The sequence below is a fragment of the Centroberyx affinis genome, unplaced genomic scaffold (assembly GCF_046629955.1).
Source record: "Centroberyx affinis isolate AG114_WGS23_722 - 3 ecotype Tasmania unplaced genomic scaffold, CSIRO-AGI_Caff_v1 ptg003844l_1, whole genome shotgun sequence".
NCBI lineage: Eukaryota > Metazoa > Chordata > Actinopteri > Beryciformes > Berycidae > Centroberyx > Centroberyx affinis.
This window is the reverse complement of record NW_027281693.1, coordinates 1-23,379: the sequence shown is the minus strand read 5'-3', so window position 1 is coordinate 23,379 and position 23,379 is coordinate 1. Positions and strand designations below refer to the sequence as shown.

The following is a 23,379-nucleotide window of genomic DNA, read 5'->3' as shown; positions in this document are numbered from 1 at the left end:
GAAGAACCCATTAAATTTTGGAGCGGATCCGGATCCGACTCACGAACAAGCGATAATAGCACGAACGAGGTCTGCGCTCTCCGAGTGCCCTTCTAGTTTTAAATGTATTCATAGGATTTACTCAACATCAGTACACTTGAAAAGGATACCTTAATAGTTCCGGTCTGTGTCCGAAAAAGAGACATTCCTTCATTCTTTCTGGTATTGTAACAAAGTTAAAATATACTGGAAAATACAGGATACACTCTGCCATTGCAGAGATTCTTAGTGTACTTTGCAGAAAGTCAGAGGTCCTGTATCTCCAAAACAGTAAGACTGACACTATTTTTGACCACAACTCAAGATATCTGTTTCTAGTTTTAGCTCATTTGGCACAAATGTACCCTACTTATGGTCAAATCCAAATGTGCCATGTCTTCATTTATGGCTCTCTCAAATAACCTCACTGCTTCCTGACATATGATCTTCATCAAAAATCAGGCATGTTTTGTCAGATATGGTCAGCCCTTTGGACCTACATTGAAAATCTATTTTGATGGGGTTGTTTTCCAGATGTTTGTTCTTGTTTTGTGTGTGTTTTTGTTTGTGTGTGTGTGTGTGTGTGTGGGGGGATCTGTCACCCTTAACCCTGTAATTACCACACCAAGAAAAAAGCAATGGAAAAAACTTTTTTTTTTTTTTTTAAATTGGCCACATAGTTTTTGTGTTATGAGCCTCGACCAAATGGTTGAGATGTCAATTAAAGGTAAAAGTGAATTTTCAAGAATCTTCTTAGATTTCCTTCCATTTAACAAAAAAAAAGACATTTCTAGTCATACATATCACGTTTGATGAACTGAGCAATGTATAAAACCAGATACTTAAAACATATTTTGAAAAATTAATAAATAATAATAGAAAAAGTATCAAAATATATAAGAAAATACCAAAAATGTAAAGAAAAGTTCTATAAAATGCAATCTTTTTGTAAAAATAAATCAGTCTTGCTTATCTGTGTGGTGGCGCAACAGCACAACAGTTTTGGGGACATTAGATCCACATCATTCCTAATGATATGCTACAAAACATTGCTGGTTTGCATTCAAACACAGGAAAACCAAGCATTTCTCACACTTCCATCTAGACACACCCTTTGGACAGAAGTTGCACTGTCCCCGCTTGTCACAGTGAAGTGGCCAGTGTCTGCAGTTGTCATAACACACATCTGGTGGTGGTTGTGAACATTTAAATCCCCACTTGTCTGGCTTGTTGGCAATATACTGGCGCAGAGTGTCAGCCCTTGTGCCTTTATATGCCACCATCACCTCATCCACACTGTGCTTGTAGGTGGATGGGATCAGGAGGCACTGCTCACGAAACATCTAAAAAAGGGGACAGATTTTGTAGAATGGGTAGAATCGGTCTGGGCTGTCATCGCACTGCTGATTATCATTAAATTGAATGTACGGACATAACAGTGTAAATCTATTCCTTGGCATAATATCAGCTATCAAGTTGAAACAGGACTCTTGGTGCCAGTAGTCCTCCATGGCTGGAAAGTTAAAAACAACCATGAAGAGTATATTGCCAGGAAATCTTCAATCTCTTCAGGGCTAGTCTTGATTGGATCTCCCAACTCCTGGGCAGAGTACAGAGTCGTGATATCTTGTTGGAAAATTTGTTTTACTCAGCTCAACCTGATTGAGCCATCTCTACCGCTCGGTTTAGCTACGTTATGCACAAAAATTCCAACAGATGTCACTATCACTATTAACTCTTATAATGCTTGTATTATATTAGTATACCAATGTCTGTTAATTTATTACAATGAAATTAGTGGTATTACTATTGTTAGTCCCATTATTTACCAGATTTTCATTGAAATCATCTCAGAAATGGTGAAAGATCATGCTAATGTAATGATTTCAGCAAATACATAGAATAGAATACATAGAATAACATCAAATGTATCATATTATCAACAGTAACTTATAAGGTTTTTTTTAATTTCATAACAATTGTCAATTTTTATTACATTATCATAGATTTTCTACCTTTACCATCAACTGACAAACGAGCTGTTTGGTCGAGCATGTTTTAAAAAATTATTACAACCTTATTAAACTTTATTTTTGGTAACAAGTTACATCATCCTGTTCAGTAAGCACTTCTAAACTATAATATGTCAAAACATTATGCTTACCGTTGAAAAGTCCACCAAAAAGAAACCACATGTCAGGACTGATTTTGCACCTGCCAACTTCCTGAAAGCATGGGTAGCTGAAAAGGCCTGCTCCTTAAAACACAGTGACATCTGGTGGAATTTTTGTGCATAACGTAGCTAAACCAAGTGGTAGAGATGGCTCAATCAGGTTGAGTTGAGTAAAACACATTTTCCAACAAGATATCAAGACTCAAAATGTGCTCTACCAAATGGCCAAGCCAGACATTAAAGGGTTAAGGGTTATTATTATAATCATTGCTATTAATATGATCAATTTGTCTGTGCATGTCCTTATCTGCCTGACTGCTTTGACCCCGAGCCATGTCCCATATCCATGCTGACTGTTCGACTGTGTATAGCCTTATGTAGGAGATACTTTGTAAACCCTGATGTTAAGTGCAAATAAAAAATGTCATTATAAAATCATTGTCATTCTCACATATTCTCTATATTCTTTTAACTTGTTGGGATGGAAACGTTTTGTATTGAAAAAGATGTTTTGTCCTTCGGTTTTCTGAATACTGATGCATCCAGAAGACCATTCTCATCTTTGCTGATTTCCAAATCCAGGAAGTGTAACTTGTCTTTACTGTATTCAAGTGATGGCTTTGTGTTGGGGTTGATGTAATAATGTAATAGCACCAGCATATGTAAAGGCCAGCATATCGCAGACTGTATTAGGCCGATCTTGTGACCAGGAGGTTGCCAATTTGAATGCCCAGACCGACTGGGAAAATACGGGTGGGGAAAGTGAATGCGTAACTCTCTCCCCTCCCTCAATATCTTCAGTTGAGGTGCCTCTGAGCAAGGCACTGAACCCCCAACTGCTCTAGCAGAGCTGCTCAGTGGCCGACGGTAGAAAACTGTGGTTGTACTGGGTAGCACCAGAGAGAACGTTGTGTAACTGTGTGAATGTGAAGCAAGACTTTTCTGGAAAAGAGCATGGAGATCAATTGATTTTCCCTGGATAAATAAAGGTAAAAAAAAAAAAGATCAAAACATCTGTAGCATCTTGCATGAAATTTGGTAGCAAAGGCAAAAATTTCAACAATAATATTTATTTTTCAGGATAGACATCCGACCTCGATACCATGTAAGGTAAAATAAATATCAATAGATTAAAAACAGAATAGAAAGGTACGACTTGTTATTTGGATCAGCCATCCTTTGCTCTTTAGCCTCATGCTGGGAACATACAGTATCAAATGAACCTGATGCAATACTGATAAGAGGAGAAATCCAACAAACACCCACAGCTAGTACCTGTGATCCTCTAAATAAATAAATACAAAAAACTTATTAAACCCTCCTACAATGATGCAACACGCAATCCACTCTGGGAACTTTGTACCCCACGATGAAACCAGCACTGTGTCACCTAGCCAAGGGCCTTGGTCGTTCTGTTAGAGGAAAAAGAGGAAAAATGGATACCGCACGTAACATAATGCAACTCTGTTTTATTAATTATCCCATGCTAGAAAAAACACTGTTGGCCATGGCACCTAGCCACACAACCTTAACCCTAACCCCTAACCCTACTAACCCTAACCCTAACCCAACATACCTGCTACATAAACAACACAGCAACCAACACCTTCATTTCATCTAATCTTTCCTTTTGTAACCCACAACATAGTAATGATTATTTTAGAAAAATGAATGCTTGCTGGATAGTCTTTGTATGTGAGAAAACAAAAATGATTAAAAGGAGTAAGATGAGGCCTGGTCAGCAAGAGGAAGATACAACAAAAAAAGAAGCTTTGGGAAACTTCAAGACTTGTTAGCGTTCAACCTGGAGGTGGGAAGGTACTCTTTTTAAGAAGCTAGATAAATGTAGGTTAACCAACATATATTATCGGCAGGTGCTTCTATCTAAAGCGCCTCACAAGACCACCAATGTGCAATGAATGAATGTGCAATTGGGACACTGTGAAATGTGAAAAAAAGAACATTCTTTCCTGTTTCAACATCAAACTAAGGTTCAAACTGTATGGGTTTTTGAAGGCTGATTCCAATATTTTTTGAATGAAGCTGCTGATAGCAGATATACTGTATATGCATATATAGACTGAAGATCTTAACCCTAATGCTACACTGGGAGTTAGCATCGTAAGCTAACATGACGTAAGGTTGTCCTTGATAACTTCATTGATTGGAGAATTTTGGTAAAATGCCAGAGAGTTTGAACATTGCAGGCTCATGACCTGACGCTTGGAGTATGGAGTCTAGTCTAGAAGTTCCTTGCACTGTTGATGCGTGTTCGGTTACTGGCTAGGAAATTGCTTAGCTGAATCACTGCTTGTAAAACATGTCCAAAAAGTGTCCCAAAGATCTCTACTGATTGTATTGTACTGTTTGTAGAACTCTTCTACAAACACATGTAAGTTCTCAGATCTAACCCAAATCCATTATAAAATTTCTTTCATGGGGCGAAAAACATGTGGCACTTTTAATGTACTGTAGAGTATACAAAAGCTCACAATTTCACTGTTGCTGTAAGCAAATAAATTAGTTCCATCAGTCAAATCAGCACGTTTTCCATATCTCTGACAAGCCTGCTTTCCATGATATATCATTCAAGGCCACATTTCCTAGTCTTTAGCGCAAAAGCCCTACTGAACTTTACATTAGTGTCCTCATTTTACCTCCAGAGGCTGGACTCTACTATTCCCTCCAATGGCAGTGTGTAAACAGCTGTATGCATACAGGGGAGGGGGGCACTGATGACCTGAGTGATGACCCTGCGTGATTTGCCGCTCACTTCTAAAACAGTATCTTTAGTCATGTCTTGCACACATGATTGACCAACGTGTGGACAGTTAGTGCTGCATCGTGCCACCTGACGTACTGCCGTACACCATTCATTTATGCAATCGACTTCCACTCAGGTCATTGGCTGGCTGAGGAGAGAGGCACAGGATTGGCCAGTGAAGACAGGTTGCAACTTGCAAACAGAGGTAGTCTATTCGGTATGTAGGTTTGCATCTAATGCAAATAACACCAGCCCATAAGGTAACAGGCAAGCAGAGAGAGGCCCCCCCATGTACTGTACCTGTACATGACATCACAGGCTCCCAAGCAAACGAAGCCAAGGCGCCGCCTCTTTTAACTCCATACACGCTGCACCAGTGGTGCACTGTTATTCCATCTTCAAGAAGAGGTGTTTTTAATTAATTGCTTTTAAATTGGGACTCTTTTCTGTCAGACGGCACAAGGAATGGTCTGGTTGCCAGCTGTTTGACAGAAACTACGCTCTGAAAAAAGGAGTCTGTGCAGAAAATGGTTCTTTAGGTTTATGCCACTGCAGAACCCTTTTTGCAATAGTACAAGCTTTTTGGTGTTGGGACCCCCCAGGGGGACGGAAGATAATTTTGGTGGGTCGCAAGATTTTTGTCAAATTTTTTTTTTTTTCTCCTTATGAAATATTGAACAGTTTAAAGCCACTAGGGCTCCTCTGACAATCAAATGAAACAACTTGAAAAGGGAAAATTATTCTTTGGTTGAACTGTTCACTGCTGTGATGGGAGTTGCGAGTAGGCATTGCTTCGTTTTAAGCCAAAAAAGTTGAGAACCACTGCTCTACAAAAAGAACCATTTAAGAATGCATGACATGCTCCAAACCAGCTGCATTAAAAGACCTTTTTAGGAACCACATTGGGTTATTTATTCTGATCTGATTTTTTTTATTTAAACAAATCAACACTTCAATGAACCCTTGACGAACCCTCCTTTTTTGTCTGTAGTTACAAAACGCTGATTGTTGTAGTGTCCAACATTCAAGAGATAACTGCCTGCTGGAGATACTGTAGTAATAATGCAGAACAGATGCATGGTGGGAGACCTCTATCATGGCTACAGCTGTATATCACACAGGACTGCATATCAAAGACCTTCCTCATTGTGTGCTTTTGTATCCTGATGACAGCCTTCAGGCTTAAATGCATGACGGCACCATTTTTGACTTATCAATATGATAAAACAATACAGTTAAAGCTTTTTAAAAATTCTGAGGCACTTAGGATTCCTCCTCAAACCATACAAACATTAACATATAACAAGTTTCTGCAACAATGCAGATAAATAGCCACAACAGCCAATGCTCTTGTGTCATGGTGTGTTCATTTAAGGTTATTCAAAAAGTCTCACTAAAATATTCAAAGCTTATTTAATTTAGATTAATTGTATAATACAGCATTTATTTCTACTGTATAACTTTCAATGTATCTATATAAAAAACTGAACTCATTGAATCCTACAATCCTTCAAGAGTAACAGTCTAACCAAGTATAAAATTCCCCTCAGCCTTAATGTCAGCACCTTGAACCTCAGTCTAGCAACACTGAAGGTTGTACATATGTTTTCTTTCTTATGATTCAGACTCCCTTCAGTTACACTCTGCAGTCACAGTTTTTTTTTTTATGTATGGGATGTAGTCAGGGTCTGAATCCTGCGAGTCCTCACTGTCACTGCTTGAAGAATCGTGACTAGAATAAAGAGTGTTCAGATCAAATGAAGAATTTGCAAGACACTGGTTTTCCCCTTCTTCCTCATTTGCCTCATCGTCGCCATCATCGTTGCCTTCTTCCTCAACATACTGCAGGAGCCTGGTTGGGGATCTCCCTTCGGTCACTCTGCGACACTCCTGCTGGCTCAGTCTAGTGAGCCTCACGTACGGCTGTAGCAGCTTAGACTGCAGCAGCACAGCCTGACTGTGCGAGGATAACCTCAGCTGGGATCTGTGGGCTTTACCGACCTCGGGCCTCTGAGCCAGGCAATCAGACAAGGAGATATAGGGAATGGCAGTGGAGCAGGATAGAGTCTGGAATTGAGATGGGGTAACGCTGTGGTTGAGTGCCTGAGCATGTGGTTGAATGGAGTTAGCAGCCTGAGGTACAGTAACTTGTCGAGGGTGGACCGCTTGGTCATGTGACGGTTTGGCAGATGAAGGGATTTGGTTAGCAGTGCAGTTTAAGGATAGAGTCCCTGGTTGAGCAGTGGAAGTAGAAGCCTGTTTAGGACGCTCAGAGATGTTGGAATCATTGGGCAAGGGTGGAGGAAAGGTCTGAAGATCTATCGGGGCCTTTCCAGACTGCTCAGGTAAAGGGACATGGCTGAATCGGGTCAGAGGCTGCAAATGTCTGATGGCTTGTCGGAACTTTCTTGAAAGCCTGGAGAGAGGTTGTCTAGTTGGCGGTAGGCAGCTGGTAGAGGCAGACAGATTCTGAGACAGAGGAGCCGTTTGTTGTCGAAGATGCTTAGACACCGGGATGACAACGGAGGTGGTAATCTCAGGCACGACCACTGGTGGCAGATCAGAGAGGGTCAGTCTGCATGTCGTGTTTGTGGGACTTGGTGGAGCCATAGTTTGTGGTTGGGTGAAGGCGGCTTCTTTGTTCCTTGAGGTATGGCTGTATGGAGAGGCTAGTACCTGAGGTTGAGATGTGGAGGTAGCTTGTTCGTTGCTAGATATGGTGAAGGGAGTTGAGGATACTTGGTGGGATTGAAAGACAAGGATGTCTCCTTTGACAGAGATGATGTCTTTCAGTTGGACCACTGGTAACAACAGAGCAGCCACCGCAGAATCTCTGGAGGAGGAGGAGAGCTGAGGTAGAGGCTCTGATTGTGGACTGTCGGTTGCCGGTCCAGGTGGCCCAGAGCCCGGCTTATCCACGGGGGTTGCTTGTTCAGATACTTGGGCTGCTGCCTGAGATGGGGTGGAGGTCTGTGGGGGTGGATGTTGCTGGACAGGGGGACAGGGGACGAGGAGAGAGGGGGTGAGGTCCTGCGATGAGGAGGTGGAAGAGGACGACTGGAAGAGTGCAGGGGACATGGTAACGTCCGCTTGAGCCAGCAGCTCCTCCGAGCACTCGTCCGGACACTCCCGCAGGATGCTCCTCACCCATCGCTGGTGTCTGGAGCAGAACTGAGGAGGGGAGGCAGCATCCCGAACGGATTCACTGCTTCTCTGACTCTCCTCCCTTTCCTTATTATTGTTCTCCTGTTCCCCCACTTTCCTCTCCTCTTCTGACACATTTCCTTCCTCTTCTTCCCGTGTCCTGGCTACATTTTTCTCTTCCCCATCATTGTCCTCACCCACCACCAGTGCACCGCAGTTACATTCATCCTCTCCATCCTCCACCTCCTCCCCCTTCTCTTCTGTTCGTTGATGACTCCCAACCTCCGAGTCATCCTCATCCTCTAACAGAACAGGGCTGTCTTTGGACGGATCCTGGGCCACCTCGTCTCCTCTACTCATCACCTCTGGCTGCAGTTCTATGGCAGTTTTCCCTTCCACCGGCATGAAAAGAGCCTTCGAGGAGCTGGCATACAGAGCAGCCTTTGAGGGATGAGCATTTTCGATTTCTGCTCCCCGTCCTGCTCTCTGGGAAACCCCGATTGGACGACAGGATGCAACATCTGAAGGAATGGAAACGCAGTGCAGATTAATAACAAATTACAGAATCTGAAATGCATTACTGGCTAAGTACAATAAATCTAAAGGAAAGCAAGGCACAACGACACCACAGCACATACTGACACACATGGTACAATGACAACAGGGCCGTATAACGTGTTCACATCATATTGGATTGGATTGAGTTTCCGAATGGGAAAAAACAATCACCTCTGCCTCCTAGTGGTAATTACAAGTAGGACATGTGGCGGTTTTATGTAGCTCTAATATCGCCCACCAAGATCTTTCAGAAGAAAATATCAGTTAACTTCTTGGATGTGGACATTCTAACGAGTTAAACATGTGAACGTTGTAGCAAAGTTGTAGCAAAGAGATGTCATCCCGTTATTCCAATATGCTATGAAATGAAGTGATTCTTACCACAGTGCAGCAGTCGCTTGAGAGATGTTGCTATGGTGGTGGAGTCACAAGTAATCACTTCCAACAGTAGCTTCTCCTCTTCGGTCAAAGGATGCTCTTTCTTCAATAGCTAGTTCACACATTCATATATGGTAAACAAATATGCTATCATGATGTTATAGGCATTTAAACTGTCATCATTTCTTCGGTCATTCACTTTTTCTCTTACGGACCGACTTAAGCACTATACTACAACATACACTGATTTAACACTTTAGTTTGGAACAGCCACCCAGAGATATATCAGCTCTATGAGTGGACAAACTCTCCAATTAACATTTAAATAATAATATATAATGTATAATAATAATATAATAGTTGTCACTGAAAAATCAACACTTAACACTGTAAAACTTGTCTTATCCATATACCAACCTTTTAAACTTGATTCTTTTTTTTTTTTAGTTTATTTGATTCTATACATTTTGTGTATATTCACATATGAAGAGTTCATTTACAAAACACTATATATTCATCTTTGGAGGGGGGTTTACCCAAAGTTCATTATTCAATCTCTCTAAAATATGGAGGATCCACCAAACCAGTCTGTAAAATCTTTCAGCCAAGATCTTTTTTAAGTAGTGGATATCTCAATACTGTCAGTCAATGAAAAAACTGCCTACAATTAAATAATCCACTACAAAGCCAGTTTTGGGGTAACACTGTTTCAAAGGGGGCACTATACTCCAAGTCCAGATTAAACACACACTACCTTACACTCCAAACACACACCTTATCAATGTAGGTATCTCTTGGTAGCAGAGTCTCCAATTCACGTAGATAGTATAGCAGCCTGTCCTCTAGTTTCTGGGCATAATGTTCACCATACTGCTTCTCCATCTGATTCTGAAAGACAGACAGCATTAAGCAGGTTATTTTTTATGGTTTCTAGCCTTCTAAATTCAAGTGAAAATCAACCCTAAAGCAGAATTCTTGTATGCCGTTTCCACAATCTCAGACAGCTCAATCAATATTTGTCAAAAATATGCATTCTCAAAGCTAGAAATCAAGGGTCCTAATGTGTAATGTAATCAAGAAACGAAGCCTGGAGCAGTTGCATAGACAGTGTGCTGCAGACTAATCTTGTCCTTTGTAATGGCATCCTAGTGAACATTTTTATTTGGATTTTCTCATTAATAGCATCCCTTTTTTATATAATAGTAAAAAAAAATTAACATTGTGTACCATTTTGTGGAGTATTACTACTTAGGGACAGATACCAACATACTAACACAATGGGTGGTTGAATTTGCCTCCAGAGAAAAGGTGTCATCACTTAACCTGCTCAAGTTTAATACCTCAGTTCCAGGGCTTTGTGGGAAACTGCTTGTGTCCAATTACATTCTAGTGCCCTATAAAACGTCTAGGAACTTTTTTTCTAACATGTTTCCCCATGAGGTTTGTCAGACCTGGTTGCCCAGGAGAAAAGACAACAACACAAAACAAGTATTACTCCTCATTACATCACTTGTTTTGAAGGCAATGACTGTTTTGGGCAAATGCGGACGCCTCTGAATTTGGATCTAATGTAAAAGGATTACATTGAACTGTGGAAGTGTGGGTGTGTAGTGCACCCTGCTGGATAGAAAAGGAGTGGCTGATGGTATTCAGCACACTGAGAGACTACATATGCCATATTTCAAAGCTTAAGATTTGTCCAGAAATAAGTTAGCAGGATGTATAGCTCACATCCCTTTACTTTATTTTGGTAGTGCTGTATATGAGACAGTGAGGAGGATTACACCAACCTTGATGTAATCCTCAAGCTTGTCCTTGTCCATAGCAAGTGTTTGTGCCAGAGCCTTGAAGTCTTGATGGTTCTTCCTCATGAGGAACATCTCATGATGGCTCTGAATAACACAAGAAAGGAGAAAAAACAGAGCTGAGTCTATTCATTCTGGTAAGATTATTGCTCCACTTTGTCTTCAGAGTTTGTTCATATAAGCAGGATTGGATGTTTTGCTGGCAATTGATATTAGATGCAGGGACTTTGCCTCATTTAGCTCATGTAACGCATAAGTCAATTAGGTAAAAAGCATGTTTAAAGGTTTGAAACATTTATAGAAGGCTGAATAATGTGCAAAACAATCGGAATAACCATAGCTAGCCCTGGTCTATGACAGTAGTTAGAAAACCGCATACTCACACATTGATCTTGGTACTGAGGTAGTTTACCGGGAAAGAACTGGAGGGTTTTAATCACAGTATCGACGATGCCTTGGCCCTCCCTGAGCATCCACATGATTACCTGGAGGGAGAGTTAAGAACAAAGAGAGTCGTGTTGGTGACAGTTAAAATAGATTTTACAGCCATGGAACAACTGGACGGTGTATCTCCAGAATATTTCCAAGAAAGCTTGTTAAAGAAAACATATATAATAAGGTGTTTCCTCGTTATTAAAAGCTGAAAATGAAAATGTGAAAATTTGAGAAAATTGAATGAATGAATGACACCGCCCATTTCCATACCATGGTCTTGAGGCCAAACATGATCTTCATGTGCTTGATGGGAGCCACCAGCCTGGGCAGGAGTCCGTATGTGGCTTCCAGAAATGCCATCACCCTCTCGAAGCGTCCGATGTCCCTGTTCTTCATGATGGAACACGCCTGGGCGGAGGCAACTCGCAGCCTCCAGGAGTCTTTCAGGGTCAGGGGCTGCAGGTCCACTTCTGGCCAAAGGGAAGGCTCCACAACTGAGATAGAAAGAACATAAAACATCACCAAACATCACATTACTCCCCACTTTTTTTTAACTGGATTGCAGTTGTCAATTTGAAATGTGATCAGCTATGTTTTGTCCTAATACTTCTCTTTAATCGGAAACAAAAGTGAAATGACTTGTGGGCTCTTCATTGATTTGTTGGTATGGACTGCTGCCATACAGAATGGTGATATAAAGTATATAGCTAGATACTAGTGGAGCGTAAACCCACTTTAACTCAGTTTACCCACTTTTTATTTGTAGAATAGCATTTACACACTTTTTTTAGGGCTGACATGAATGACATGACAAAGAAGTTTCAAACTGATGCAGGTTATGTGACAATAACTTTTGTTTACATTGGGTTGTTTTACTTATAATGACTAGAAGTCATAGTTTACCCACCTTATATTTACAACTACATCACTGTCTAAATCGTTTTATGATGGTAAGACAACAGATAAACTATACATGTAGCCTACTATAAAATATGTCAGTAACGTTAGTCTGCTGCGCGCGCGATTGTAAATTTGAATTTGCCAATGTAGACGCACTGCAGAGATAAATGAAGTCTTGCGAAAATGTAATACACGTCATTGCCCGAACTTCATCATTCATCATAAACAATTCAAAATGTTTTTTCAAACCTTCTTGTATATCCATCATCTTATGGGCCCAGGCATACTCTATGATCCACACCGGCAACTTCGGGATTCTCTGTAAACGTTTAATGTCAGGCTGTTGGAAGTGTTCCGGGTCTCTTCCATCCATCAGGAACACACTGCTGCTGCGGCGCCCGGCTTGACAGGTTTTAAGACAGATAAAAACACCGCGGTTCTTTGGTTTCGGACTACCATTGGTCCTTTATTTACACCCCCCATTCATGAATTGGGTATGAATACAGACCCGGCTGGACATGTACCGGCAAGTTGCGGCTGTGAAGTATTGAACACTCACCGTTCTGTGATTGTTCACAGGCAGCCACGGTTTCAAAACGTTGCAAAGTACTTCTGTGTCAAAATCACAGGGCTTTGTCAACATAAAAGCTTCCAAAGAACTGCAACTGCTCCGTCCCATAGATGGACCATGCTCTGTCGACACTGCTAACGCGTAACGCTTTTATTGTGAAGTTTGGTGAGCTGTGCTAGGGTTTTTGACCGGGAATTAACTTGACAGAAGAACGTGAATCTCTCTCCCCTTTTTGCCTTTCAACTGAATATGTATTCCTAAAATGTTAGAGCCTTCTCAGTCAGCATGGCGGCGTTGACACTTTTCTAAGGTAATGGAGGCGTGCAACTTGCTTAAATAAGCAAATGCGCTGTGCTTAGTTGCTTCAATATTAGCTTACATATCATAACATGCTAACGACCTAGCTTACGAGTTAGCTTGAATGGGCGCGCATGTTTCGTAAACCCAGGTTGCGCCGTCGGCGGAGTTTCGCGACTTTCCACCCATCTCTGTGATGCTGCCTATCCCAGATATGTGCCTTTCTCTGTTGTATAATGGAGGAAACTCCCTTCAAAAATATGGGAGTTCAACATTGCCTTGCTTCGGCAAAAGTGCATACTTGATAAAAACATACCCGAAGACCTTTTGCGTATGGTTATGATCCATTCTTCAATTCGGCATACACCAAATACACAAAGCAACACGCATTTTATTAAAAAAAATATATATATATTTTAAAAGTATTTCGGCTTCCACAAAAATACAATGGTGGGCGGAACTAAAGCATCTTCAAGCCTATATATAACAGTGGTTTTTAACCGTGTCCAAGAGTCTGCAGGTACCAACCATACACAACAACTAATTTCACTGATGGGTTCCTCCTTTAGTTGAAGGTGTGCAAATCAGTGAAATGACCAGCTGTAGTGTCTGGCAGGAATTAAAACTTGCAGTCTCCAGGCTCACGGTGGTACATGGTTGAATCTTAACATCAAGTCTTTCTTTTATATCCTCTCCCTACAGCACTGTGGCTCACCATCTTGCCTGCAGATACATCATCTCAGCTACAGCTCCACCATGAACAGAGCATTATGTGTGTCTGTGCTGCAACTGTCCAGGCAGGGTTTCAGACTGTGTCCAAAAAAAGCCCCTCACTACAGTGCTGGAGCCCCGAGTTTAACTGCAGTGACCCCCACCCCTGTTCCACACATCTCCTCCTGCTCTTCTGTCCCCTCCAGACGCTCGTACTCCACAAGCATCAAGGTGCGCTCATATCTTCAGTACATGAAACGCAAGATCAAAGCCGCTCCCAGCCCTCCCTACAGTCACGTCTGCCAGGTAGGAGACCCCGTGCTGCGTTCGCATGCGGCCGCCGTCGACCCCGCAGCTATAACGGGCCCCGAGGTGCAACTAGTCATCAACACTCTGGTGAAAGTGATGCGGAAACTTGAGTGCGTGGGACTGAGCGCACCTCAGATTGGGGTGCCGCTCCGCATCGTGGCGCTGGAGTATCCCGAGAAGATGCTGGAAGAGAGTTCGCCCGCGGTGAGGCAGGTCCGCGGCCTGTCCGCCCAGCCGCTGAGGGTCTTTGTCAACCCCCAGCTGAGAGTGCTGGATGGACGGACGATGCTCTTCCAGGAGGCCTGCGAGAGCATCTCGGGCTTCTCTGCCACGGTTCCCCGCTACGTGTCTGTGGAAGTGTCAGGTACCTGTCGTTGAATCTAGTGTTTCCTCCACACTACACTAGTGCTTTTCCAATCGTGCGCTATCAAGAGCCAAGAGTCTGCAGGGTTTCGTTCCGCTTGGTTGGAATGAAACCCTGCAGAGTCTTCAGCCTTGATAGCATATGGCTGAAACCCTCTGCTCCACCTCTATCATTCATCAAATTTCATGCACTGCTAAAAATAAAACAAACAGAAGGAGTAATATATTGGCCTTGTGGTTCACCCAAAAGAAGAATTGATGTTTCAAAATGGTACACATTTTTTTTAGAACATTACAGGTAAGCCTACTAGAACTGTTACTGGGAATACTGATGAGAAGGCACTGGGTATACTTATACTAGGGTCAAGACCAGGCCAAGTCTCTGATCTGAAATTGTCCCCTCCTTATAACTTCTGTGTGTACATCCCTGTGTAACACCAGTGTAGTAGTACTTGAGTCCCAATTTTGATGACTCTTGACTCGACTGAGACTTGAGTATTGAGAACTTGAACCTGGGACTCGGTCACTTGGTTAGACATAGGCTACATGTCTTTTCAGCGTTACCCTGCATTTGTATCTGATTATCAGCAATGTAACTTTTCTAAATTAGTTCAGCCAGTGCTTCCCACACATTCTTAGGTAATCTGTTGTGGTGACAAGCTGTAGCAGGCAAGATACACAGTGTAGCAGTAGAAAAGACTGTCTGCATGCAAGACAAGTGTTGTTCATGTGTTATTGTATCAGTCTAATAAAACAAATCTATTTGTTGTGGGCTGCCACATATAAATCTATGGCGGAAAATCTGTCATTTCAAATTTGCGTGTTCATTTTTGGTATACTTCAAAACAAATGTATGTCAGAAGCCTTCAATATCTCAAAGACTTTTAATGAAATTATTGAAATCCACAACTTAAAGAGTTTTATTGTGACAGATGTGGATTTGCATATGTTAATTAGTTCTAGTATGGAGTACTTAAACTCACTGTAGTTAGTTGGACTTAGATTTGGACTGAAGTATTGAGGACTTACTCAGTACTCAAGTACTTCACAGAGATGAACATTGAGGATTTGGGACTCGGCTTGGACTTGAAGGTTGGTGACTCAATTACAGTACTGTAACACACATTGAAAGGTAATCTCTAATGTGTTTCTGCATATTTTCCACACTCTACAGGTCTGAATGAGAAGGGTGAAGCCGTCACATGGCAGGCCAGCGGCTGGCCGGCTCGTATCCTCCAGCACGAGATGGACCACCTAGACGGGCTTCTCTACATCGACCGCATGGACAGCAAGACCTTCATCAATATTGACTGGCAGTCGCACAATGAGTAGCATTCAGACGCCCTCTAAAAGACAACCCTACTCAAGGCAGACCACAAGAATCTACCACAGCATTAGGACCTCATTTGGATCCCAGGTCTATGTCTGGTGGGTGATGACAGTAGTATATTTTCATGACACAGGAGATCATCGTCAGAGCGAGAACATACATTTCTCATTTATGTCCCTAGTCTTATGCACTTATCACTGTGGTACTATGTAGGGACAAACTTAAAGACTAAGGAATGCTTGATCAAAAGTGTCAGTTTATCACTGGTGACAAGAAGATAATAAAAATTGCAAAGTAACAAAGGCCTTTTCTCCTTTTTCTACCATGACTTGCTTTTTTTTTTTCAGACAACTCCTGTGAAGACATTTAGATGTATGTAGGGGAAAGTCTGGTACATGAGCAAAATAAGGAAGAATTTTTGCAGAGACTCTCTTGAGTGGAAAAGAAATGTACTACTGTCAGTTTTACGTGTGAATTGGTGTTCTGCCTTCAAATGATGCTACTGATGAGATTACATATCCAAGCATGCTGCTGACCAAGTCTGGACAGAGGACTGAGGGCATGCCTGGGACATGAAAAGGCATGTAGGCCAAGTAAAGATCAAACTGGTGCTAACAGCTAAAAGGGAAGGGTAGGGATTTCGAGAAGTCTGTCCTGTTGATTAGGACACACAAAAAGTTTTCATGCCAGTGTTTGTTTTGAGTGAGAATTGGTATCATTCCCCGATTCTTTTATTAGCTTTTATTATATTGCAAGAGCGAGTCAAGGGCAGATGACACCTTTGCCATCTCAAAATCACATACTAATTTCTTGGAATAATACTTGAAAAGAGTCCATACTCCATTGACTTGCCCTAGCATTCAGGGTTCCTAAACCTGTGAATCAAATTCCATGATTTTTATATAATCATGACCAATACCAAAACCTCTTCATTTTTATATTTAAATGTTAGTTACCACTACCAATGAGGTTGTTTTTGCCCATTTGTTCTTTTTTGTTGGTCTGTCAGTCAGCAGGATATCTCAAAAACGTATGAACAGACCCTGCAAACATACTGTTAGGATTTGGAATCAATTCTGTATCTGTTAGATTTAAATTTAACGTAAAATTTAAGTGATAGGAAGTTGGACGTTCAACGTTGTCGGAGGTTTGCACCTTCTAGTTTTTATTGAAATCGCTCAGGTTGTATTGGCTACCTATAACAATTGTTTTCAAGTTTGTGTTCAAAACTTTTTGAAACAAATAAAGTGCTGATGATGGTCTGAGCACCGAAATGTTCACTGTCACTTTTATTTTTTCCACCATGTGAACAAATCGCTTTCATTTTTTGTATCTGAAGAGCCTCTCTAGCCTATTTATCAGTTTGCGAGCCTTTTCTTTATCCATTTGACTACATTACTGGTCCTACGTACCTGGCTTTCTCCTTGGTTACGTTCTGAGTCAAGAGCGCAAACGTTTCTCTAGACTTCTTACCAAAACTTTGTGAACAAATACCATGTTCCCTAACTTTGCAGGCCGTGATAACGCCTCTCTTCCCCAGCTAATATAATAAAAATAATACTATACTAAAAGGAAGGTACTGCCAAATACTGAGACACAAAAACAATGGCATGAAAACTTCTTGAATGTTCTAAGAAAGGGCTTGATTAGCAATCACATAAAGATCTAAATACTTTATGTAATATTTATGTTTATACTATTCAATAAAATATGAAATCTGATCATTGATTTTCTCAGCATTTTTTGGTGCACACTGGTGCACAACTATAATTCCATTGTCTTGTCAAAGTCATTTGTAAATGGTCAAATACACGTGTAACAAATGGCAAGTGGCAACTTCTCCCTTTTATCTTCCATTTTATTACAGTCTGTTTGCAGGCAAGGCAAGAGTATCATTTCAAAACATGTTTCTTTGTGCTTAACACCCAGTTACATTTAAATGATCCTAAAACACAAACTGTAACCACAACTTCAAATCTCAACATCAAACATTCATTTTAAAAATGTAGTTCATGGTAAATATGGCCACTTACAGAATAACTGAATCACAGAATAACTGGGGGTCTCAAAAAGGGGACCCAAATAGAAAAATAAGAGCTCACTTTATACTACGTAAAAGTATTGTGAATGCAAGGCAACGTTTCAGCTTGTGATTTATTACATTTTGCCCATAATGTAAAGGAAGTTTGCATCCAATGTGTGGACTTAAGGCACTGTGATTTTGCTAGATGTGCCACTTTAGTGCAATACTTTTCAAGTGCAATTCACACAGAGGATGACTGGTCAAATGTTTGGCCACAGGCGCATTCAACAGGGTTCCTATACCAACAATCATTACAATACTCGGCTCCACAATATCTGCACAAAACTAGAGGCTTTCTCGAACATTGCCTCCCACATGAGCAGACGCCCAGCGGTTGGATCTCGTGGTGCTTCTCGCAGAACTCTAGCCCTTTGCAGGTGCCAGAGTGGAAGATCCAGCAGCTGACACAGGTGAACTTGGGGTCCGGGTGGGCCAGGTCGCAACAGTCATGGTAGGGGATTGGCTGAGGGGAGCGGCTTATTGAACCAGGGCCATCACGCAGAGATGAGCAGGATCCTGGTGTGCTGCTGATGATGTGGGTTGGCGACAAACTCATACCGCCCTCTCTGAGACTTCCTTTCTGTGGCGACACCGACCTGGTTTCTCTCATCTCTTCTACAGTCTTGTCAGGCAATACCAATCTATGGCCGTTCTCTTGGCAATTCTTCAGCAAGCCGCAGGTCATGCTGTGCAAGGTGTTGCAATCGATGCAGTGCTCAACACATCGACTGTGAGACTGGACACAGTTGCAAAAGCGTATGGCTTCATATGGCGATGAAGCCTCGCTCTTGCAAATCCCCATGGCTTGCGCAGTAAGACCGCGCACCTGCGAGTCCGCTCTGTCAAATCCTAGCTTCGTCGACTCTTCGTAGGGATGTCCGCCTTGCTTAGCGGCGGCTGAGAAGTTTCTGGCGGTGTTGGATGCCAATGTGGACGTCTTGGTCAGATGGTAGTTCAGTGTAGAGACGCAGACAGGATCTGTGGGCGGGGAGGCGGTGGAGGAGAACGGGGCCGTGACCCCGTTGCTGTGTGTGACCATAGCGGGGGGCAGTGAGCTGCTGGTGTGGCCCACCCAGGACAGAGAGCGGGGACTCTCGGCGTCATCGGCGAGCGCCTCCCGCCGCCCGCTGTTCGCCTCCTCGGCCGTGTACAGGTCCAGGTCTCCATCGATCCCAGAGAGCTCCAGGAGGTCCTCCTTCAGCGGCTGGTTGACCTCCAGCATCTTCTTGGTGTTGTCGAGGGCCACCTGTAGAGAGACCTGGACAATGAAGTCTTTAAACCGTAAATGCAAAATGTTGCCTTTTACTGTTCATTATTATTACATTTCACTGATACTGTATTGGATGTTTAAGATTTCATTTTTTACTGTTTTTTTTTTTTAAACAATGCTATTAACCATTTTCTCTTTTGGTTTTAACTGCATTGCTGGGGGGGGACTCGAGTCGCAATTTTCATTATTTGACTTGATGCATGAAGAGAAGACTTGACTCGGGTTCTGGTGACTTGGGACTTGACTCTGACTTGTACTCTGATGACTTGAAAAGGTTTCTAAAGTCTTGACCTGAGATCTTGTGTTTGTGTAAATTACTTAGATGATGAGATTTGTTCCAGCAGACGACTGAATTTAAATTCTGTTTTCTGAATTTGTATGGAATGATTGAATTTATTGAAGTTGAAACTGATTATGGAAATCAAACTCATGATGCTCTTACCAAGTTTTTATCCTGTTAAAACGTTATTGCATTGAAAAGTCCTAGATATTTAGTTTTCTTTAAGATATTAAATTGATTCTGGACTCTTGATTTGTTCTGACTTGACTTGCTGTTCTACATTTAGACTTGAGACTTGACATTAATAACTTGGACTTGACTTGGTGTTCTACATTTAGACTTGAGACTTGACTTGAGACTTGTGCCTCAAGACTTGAGACTGGCTTGGGACTCGAGCAAAGCTGATTTTAACTATCCACATTAGAGAATGTATAAGAAAGACTACTATTCTCTCCCCATGTCCAGTGTAGACAGTTCTACAAGTCAATACTAATTCAACAACAAAAATCAATGGCCTAATGGTGTTTCCATACGGGGGTCCATGACATGAAACCAATTTATGGAATACGGACATCATGCTGTGATTAATTCATTGACTGACTGACAGGTGGACTGACCTGTAGGCTGCATCCTCTCTGCCTCTCCCTCACCAGGCTCAGCTCCCACTCGGCCTCACTGCCGTGCCTCCCCGAGGCTGACAGCAGGAGGCGACACTCGCAGCGTGCCAGGAAGAAAGCGCAAGACAAGTGAAGGAGATCGCCCGTGGAGGCGGAACCGACGCCGGTGGCCTGGCGGCGAAGCTGTTCGTGCCGCGCCGAGCAAGACTGGTACCCCAGCAGGCCGAACAGGTTCAGAATCTGCGGCATGGACAGCACTGGCTTGATATAGTGGGTGAACATGCCAGAGTACATCTGGGAGAAGAAAGAGAAGGGAGAGAAACGAAGGGATGGAGAAAGAGAGGAAGGATATTAGGGTTCGACTGCTATGGGTCTTCAAGGATTGCCGTAGGGCTGCAACTAAGGATTATTTTCATTGTCGATTAATCTGACGATTATTTTCTCGATTAATCGATTAGTTGTTTGGTCTATAAAATGTCAGAAAATGGTGAAAAATGTGGATCAGTGTTTCCCAAAGCCCAAGATGACGTCCTCAAATGTCTTGTTTTGTCCACAACCCAAAGATATTCAGTTTACTGTCATAGAGGAATAAAGAAACCAGAAAATATTCAAATTTAAGAAGCTGGAATCAGAGAATATTGACTTATTTTTCTTAAAAAATTACTCAAACCGATTAATTGATTATCAAAATAGTTGGCGATTCATTTAATAGTTGACAACTAAACGATTAATCGATTAATCGTTGCAGCTCTAGATTGCCGATAGCGATTGTCTTTAAATTGGACCTTTTTTTTTTACCATTTAGTGTTTCCCCATTTTATTCTTGTCAGGGTGGAAATCCTTTAGACCACGAGGAACTAAAACTCTCTGAAACTGAAAAGATAATAATAATCGTATATAATAAACATACATTAATGTAAACTTTGTGAATCAGCACAAAGCCTAGCCAAAAAACAACTGATCATGCTGAAATATAGAGCTGAAACATGACCGCCCCCTTTTTCAGTGGCCTTTGGTTCCAGAAATAAATTTCCCATTAATTTGCTGCATTTCAGAAAATCCCAAAATAAAGAGTTTTAAGCTTTGAATCACAAGCTTATAACAATAGATTCAGAAGATATATTAATGAAGAACTAAGAAAAAAAGACAAGGGTACAAGACTGTACATAACACTTTTCTAGAGCGAATGAGCTACTCTTCACATACAGCATCATGAGTGACGTTGTCATTTCCCTTTCCCTCATTTTTAACAGTGATACTAAATAATATAATAATCATTACTGATTTGTAATGATTTTCTTTTCCTCATGCCTAAAAACAAACATCATGTCTGACAGTAAAACCATGGTGGAGTGGCTCCAATCACCAACAGCCTACAGGTTGCCAGCTGACGTTACTTCACTCTGGTCTGGCTACCATGTGCAACCAGAGATGGTGGATAGGAGGATTCAGAATTTAAAGTCTCTGGAGCATCTTTGGAGTTAATGTTTCTATGGTAACAGCGACTTCTAGAACTGGTGGGAACTCGCTAAACCTTGTGGGAAGTGTAGCATTTCACAAGGAACTCAGGAAACAACAAACAACAAAGTTGAAATCAGATTGACTAATGGCTTCTAAAGGAACATACTGTATATAGCCGCTTCACAATCTGATAGCTCATGGTAAGTCTACCTTACACTGTTAAAATGTTACGACTAATAATCAAATTCCCAGTGGGAAAAATGAATGGGAAATTTACGACGTTTCAGCTCTATTTTACATCCAACTAGCCCACCTTCACTACTTTGTACTCCTCCCTCCAGGGGCCAAGGTACAGATTCAGCGCCGCTTGTTCCAGGACCTCGAAGGCTTTAGCCAGCCCCTTCAGCCCGCCTCGGGCCTTGGCTCGCCCACCCGGGGCTGCTGCTGCTGCTGCTGTTGTTGTCGGTGGTGCTGCCGCTGCCTTCAGGGACTCCTCCATCACCTGCAGCGGGTCCAGACCCAGGCAGTGCGTATCCTCGGCATCTCCCTCCTTCAGCAGCCTCTCCACCTGCCTCCACAGCTCCTCGTCTTTGCACACCAGGTTGGAGCCTCCTCCCAAGATCCGCTGCTCCAAAGTGAGATCGTACTTGTGCGCTAGCTCTCTGGCTCTCTGCCCGAGGACGCTCATCTCCATCATTCAGCTGGCAGGGAGACAGAACAGACAGTTGAAAGCAAGGATGCACCGATAGCTCTCTGCTGATACTGACTGAGTACGGCACTTTAACAAACAGCCAACTCTGAGTAGCAATCCAGCATTTTTACTGACCAATAAAAATTTAGACCATTGTTTTAAGTTCACTGGACCAAAAAGAGATGGAATATAATTTTTCCTCTTAAAGAGATCACTTCCTTCTTTGTGTGGAAAGGGGAGAGAATCAAGCTGTGTTGTGTAGTTGTGTAGCTTTCAGAATAGGAATTTGGTGCTGGGGAAATTCTCAGATATACTGGTATGAGCGTATCCCTACTTAAAGGAAATCCTATTAAGTGGACTGACAAACTGACAATGTTACAAATGACAAACCTTGACTGCATTGTAACAGTAAAAGAGCCAACGTTACATTTTTCTTGTAGTGAAAACAGACTTAGGTTTGTAACCGAAAGTGAAACTGAAGTCACTCACCCTGGCCTTACTTAAAGGGAAAATAAATGTAAGCCCAAAAAACTACTTTAGTAGCAAACAAGCTAACGTATAACCACATTTACAAACACTGAGAAACTAGTCTAACATCAACAGTATCTTAAGAAATCGCTAAACATGTCATATAGTGTCTCTTAAATTGATAAAAATGTAAGTAACAACAACGCAACGTTAGTAGCAGCGATATTTTACGTTAGCATTAGCTTACTTCAACAGCCACCACATTGATAGCTAGACGTCCCGGTCTTTTGTATGGAGAGAACGCCAAAGTCCATTCAAAAATATGTTAATTTAACGTGGTATTGCTTTTCGGCGGAAGTAAATAACCCATAAATTAAGACTCAATACGTTTTCAGAATCAACAGGAGCCACTCTCCAATTCGGCTTTGATATAATACACCAAGCAGAAGAAAGTCAACTTTTAGAATGGGGTCAACCTCTCGCTACCGCACACGACGGTGTATTTTTTTGATGAGGGGGGAATTGTAGGCGCAACAACCTACAAGTTAAAATTTAAATCAAATAAGTGCTGCTTGGTGTTTTGGGTGTATGCCGAATTAAAGGGTGGATCAAATAGATTTAGAAAAGGTCTTGAGTCACATTTTGGAAAGTATGTGCTTTTGCCGATAAGAAAGCGAACATTACATTACCACATTATTGAATGGAATGTAGTGATTTTCTTTCCATACAGGACAAAACGGCACGTCGGGGCTA

General features: G+C 41.9%; 2 protein-coding genes across 4 annotated transcripts; one reads left to right on the top strand and one right to left on the bottom strand.

Annotated features, from left to right (window-relative positions):
• The first annotated feature begins 12,934 nt into the window (after positions 1-12,934).
• pdf (peptide deformylase, mitochondrial) lies at positions 12,935-17,405 on the top strand. Its single transcript, XM_071541257.1, has 3 exons — positions 12,935-13,056; positions 13,746-14,427; positions 15,601-17,405. The coding sequence occupies exons 2-3, from the start codon at positions 13,800-13,802 to the stop codon at positions 15,756-15,758; spliced, it is 786 nt and encodes a 261-aa protein (XP_071397358.1). The 5' UTR covers positions 12,935-13,056; positions 13,746-13,799; the 3' UTR covers positions 15,759-17,405.
• A 197-nt stretch (positions 17,406-17,602) lies between these two features.
• On the bottom strand, positions 17,603-22,166 carry spata2l (spermatogenesis associated 2-like). Of its 3 annotated transcripts, none has more exons than XM_071541254.1 (3): positions 21,781-22,166; positions 19,995-20,300; positions 17,603-19,085 (listed from the first exon to the last, which is right to left on the bottom strand). In XM_071541254.1, exons 1-3 carry the CDS (start codon positions 22,162-22,164, stop codon positions 18,021-18,023), a joined length of 1,755 nt encoding a protein of 584 aa, XP_071397355.1. In that variant the 5' UTR covers positions 22,165-22,166; the 3' UTR covers positions 17,603-18,020. The 3 variants fall into 3 exon arrangements, with proteins under 3 accessions (XP_071397355.1, XP_071397356.1, XP_071397357.1); XM_071541255.1 differs by having other exon boundaries at positions 20,007-20,300; XM_071541256.1 differs by having other exon boundaries at positions 20,040-20,300.
• Between the last annotated feature and the right edge of the window lie 1,213 nt (positions 22,167-23,379).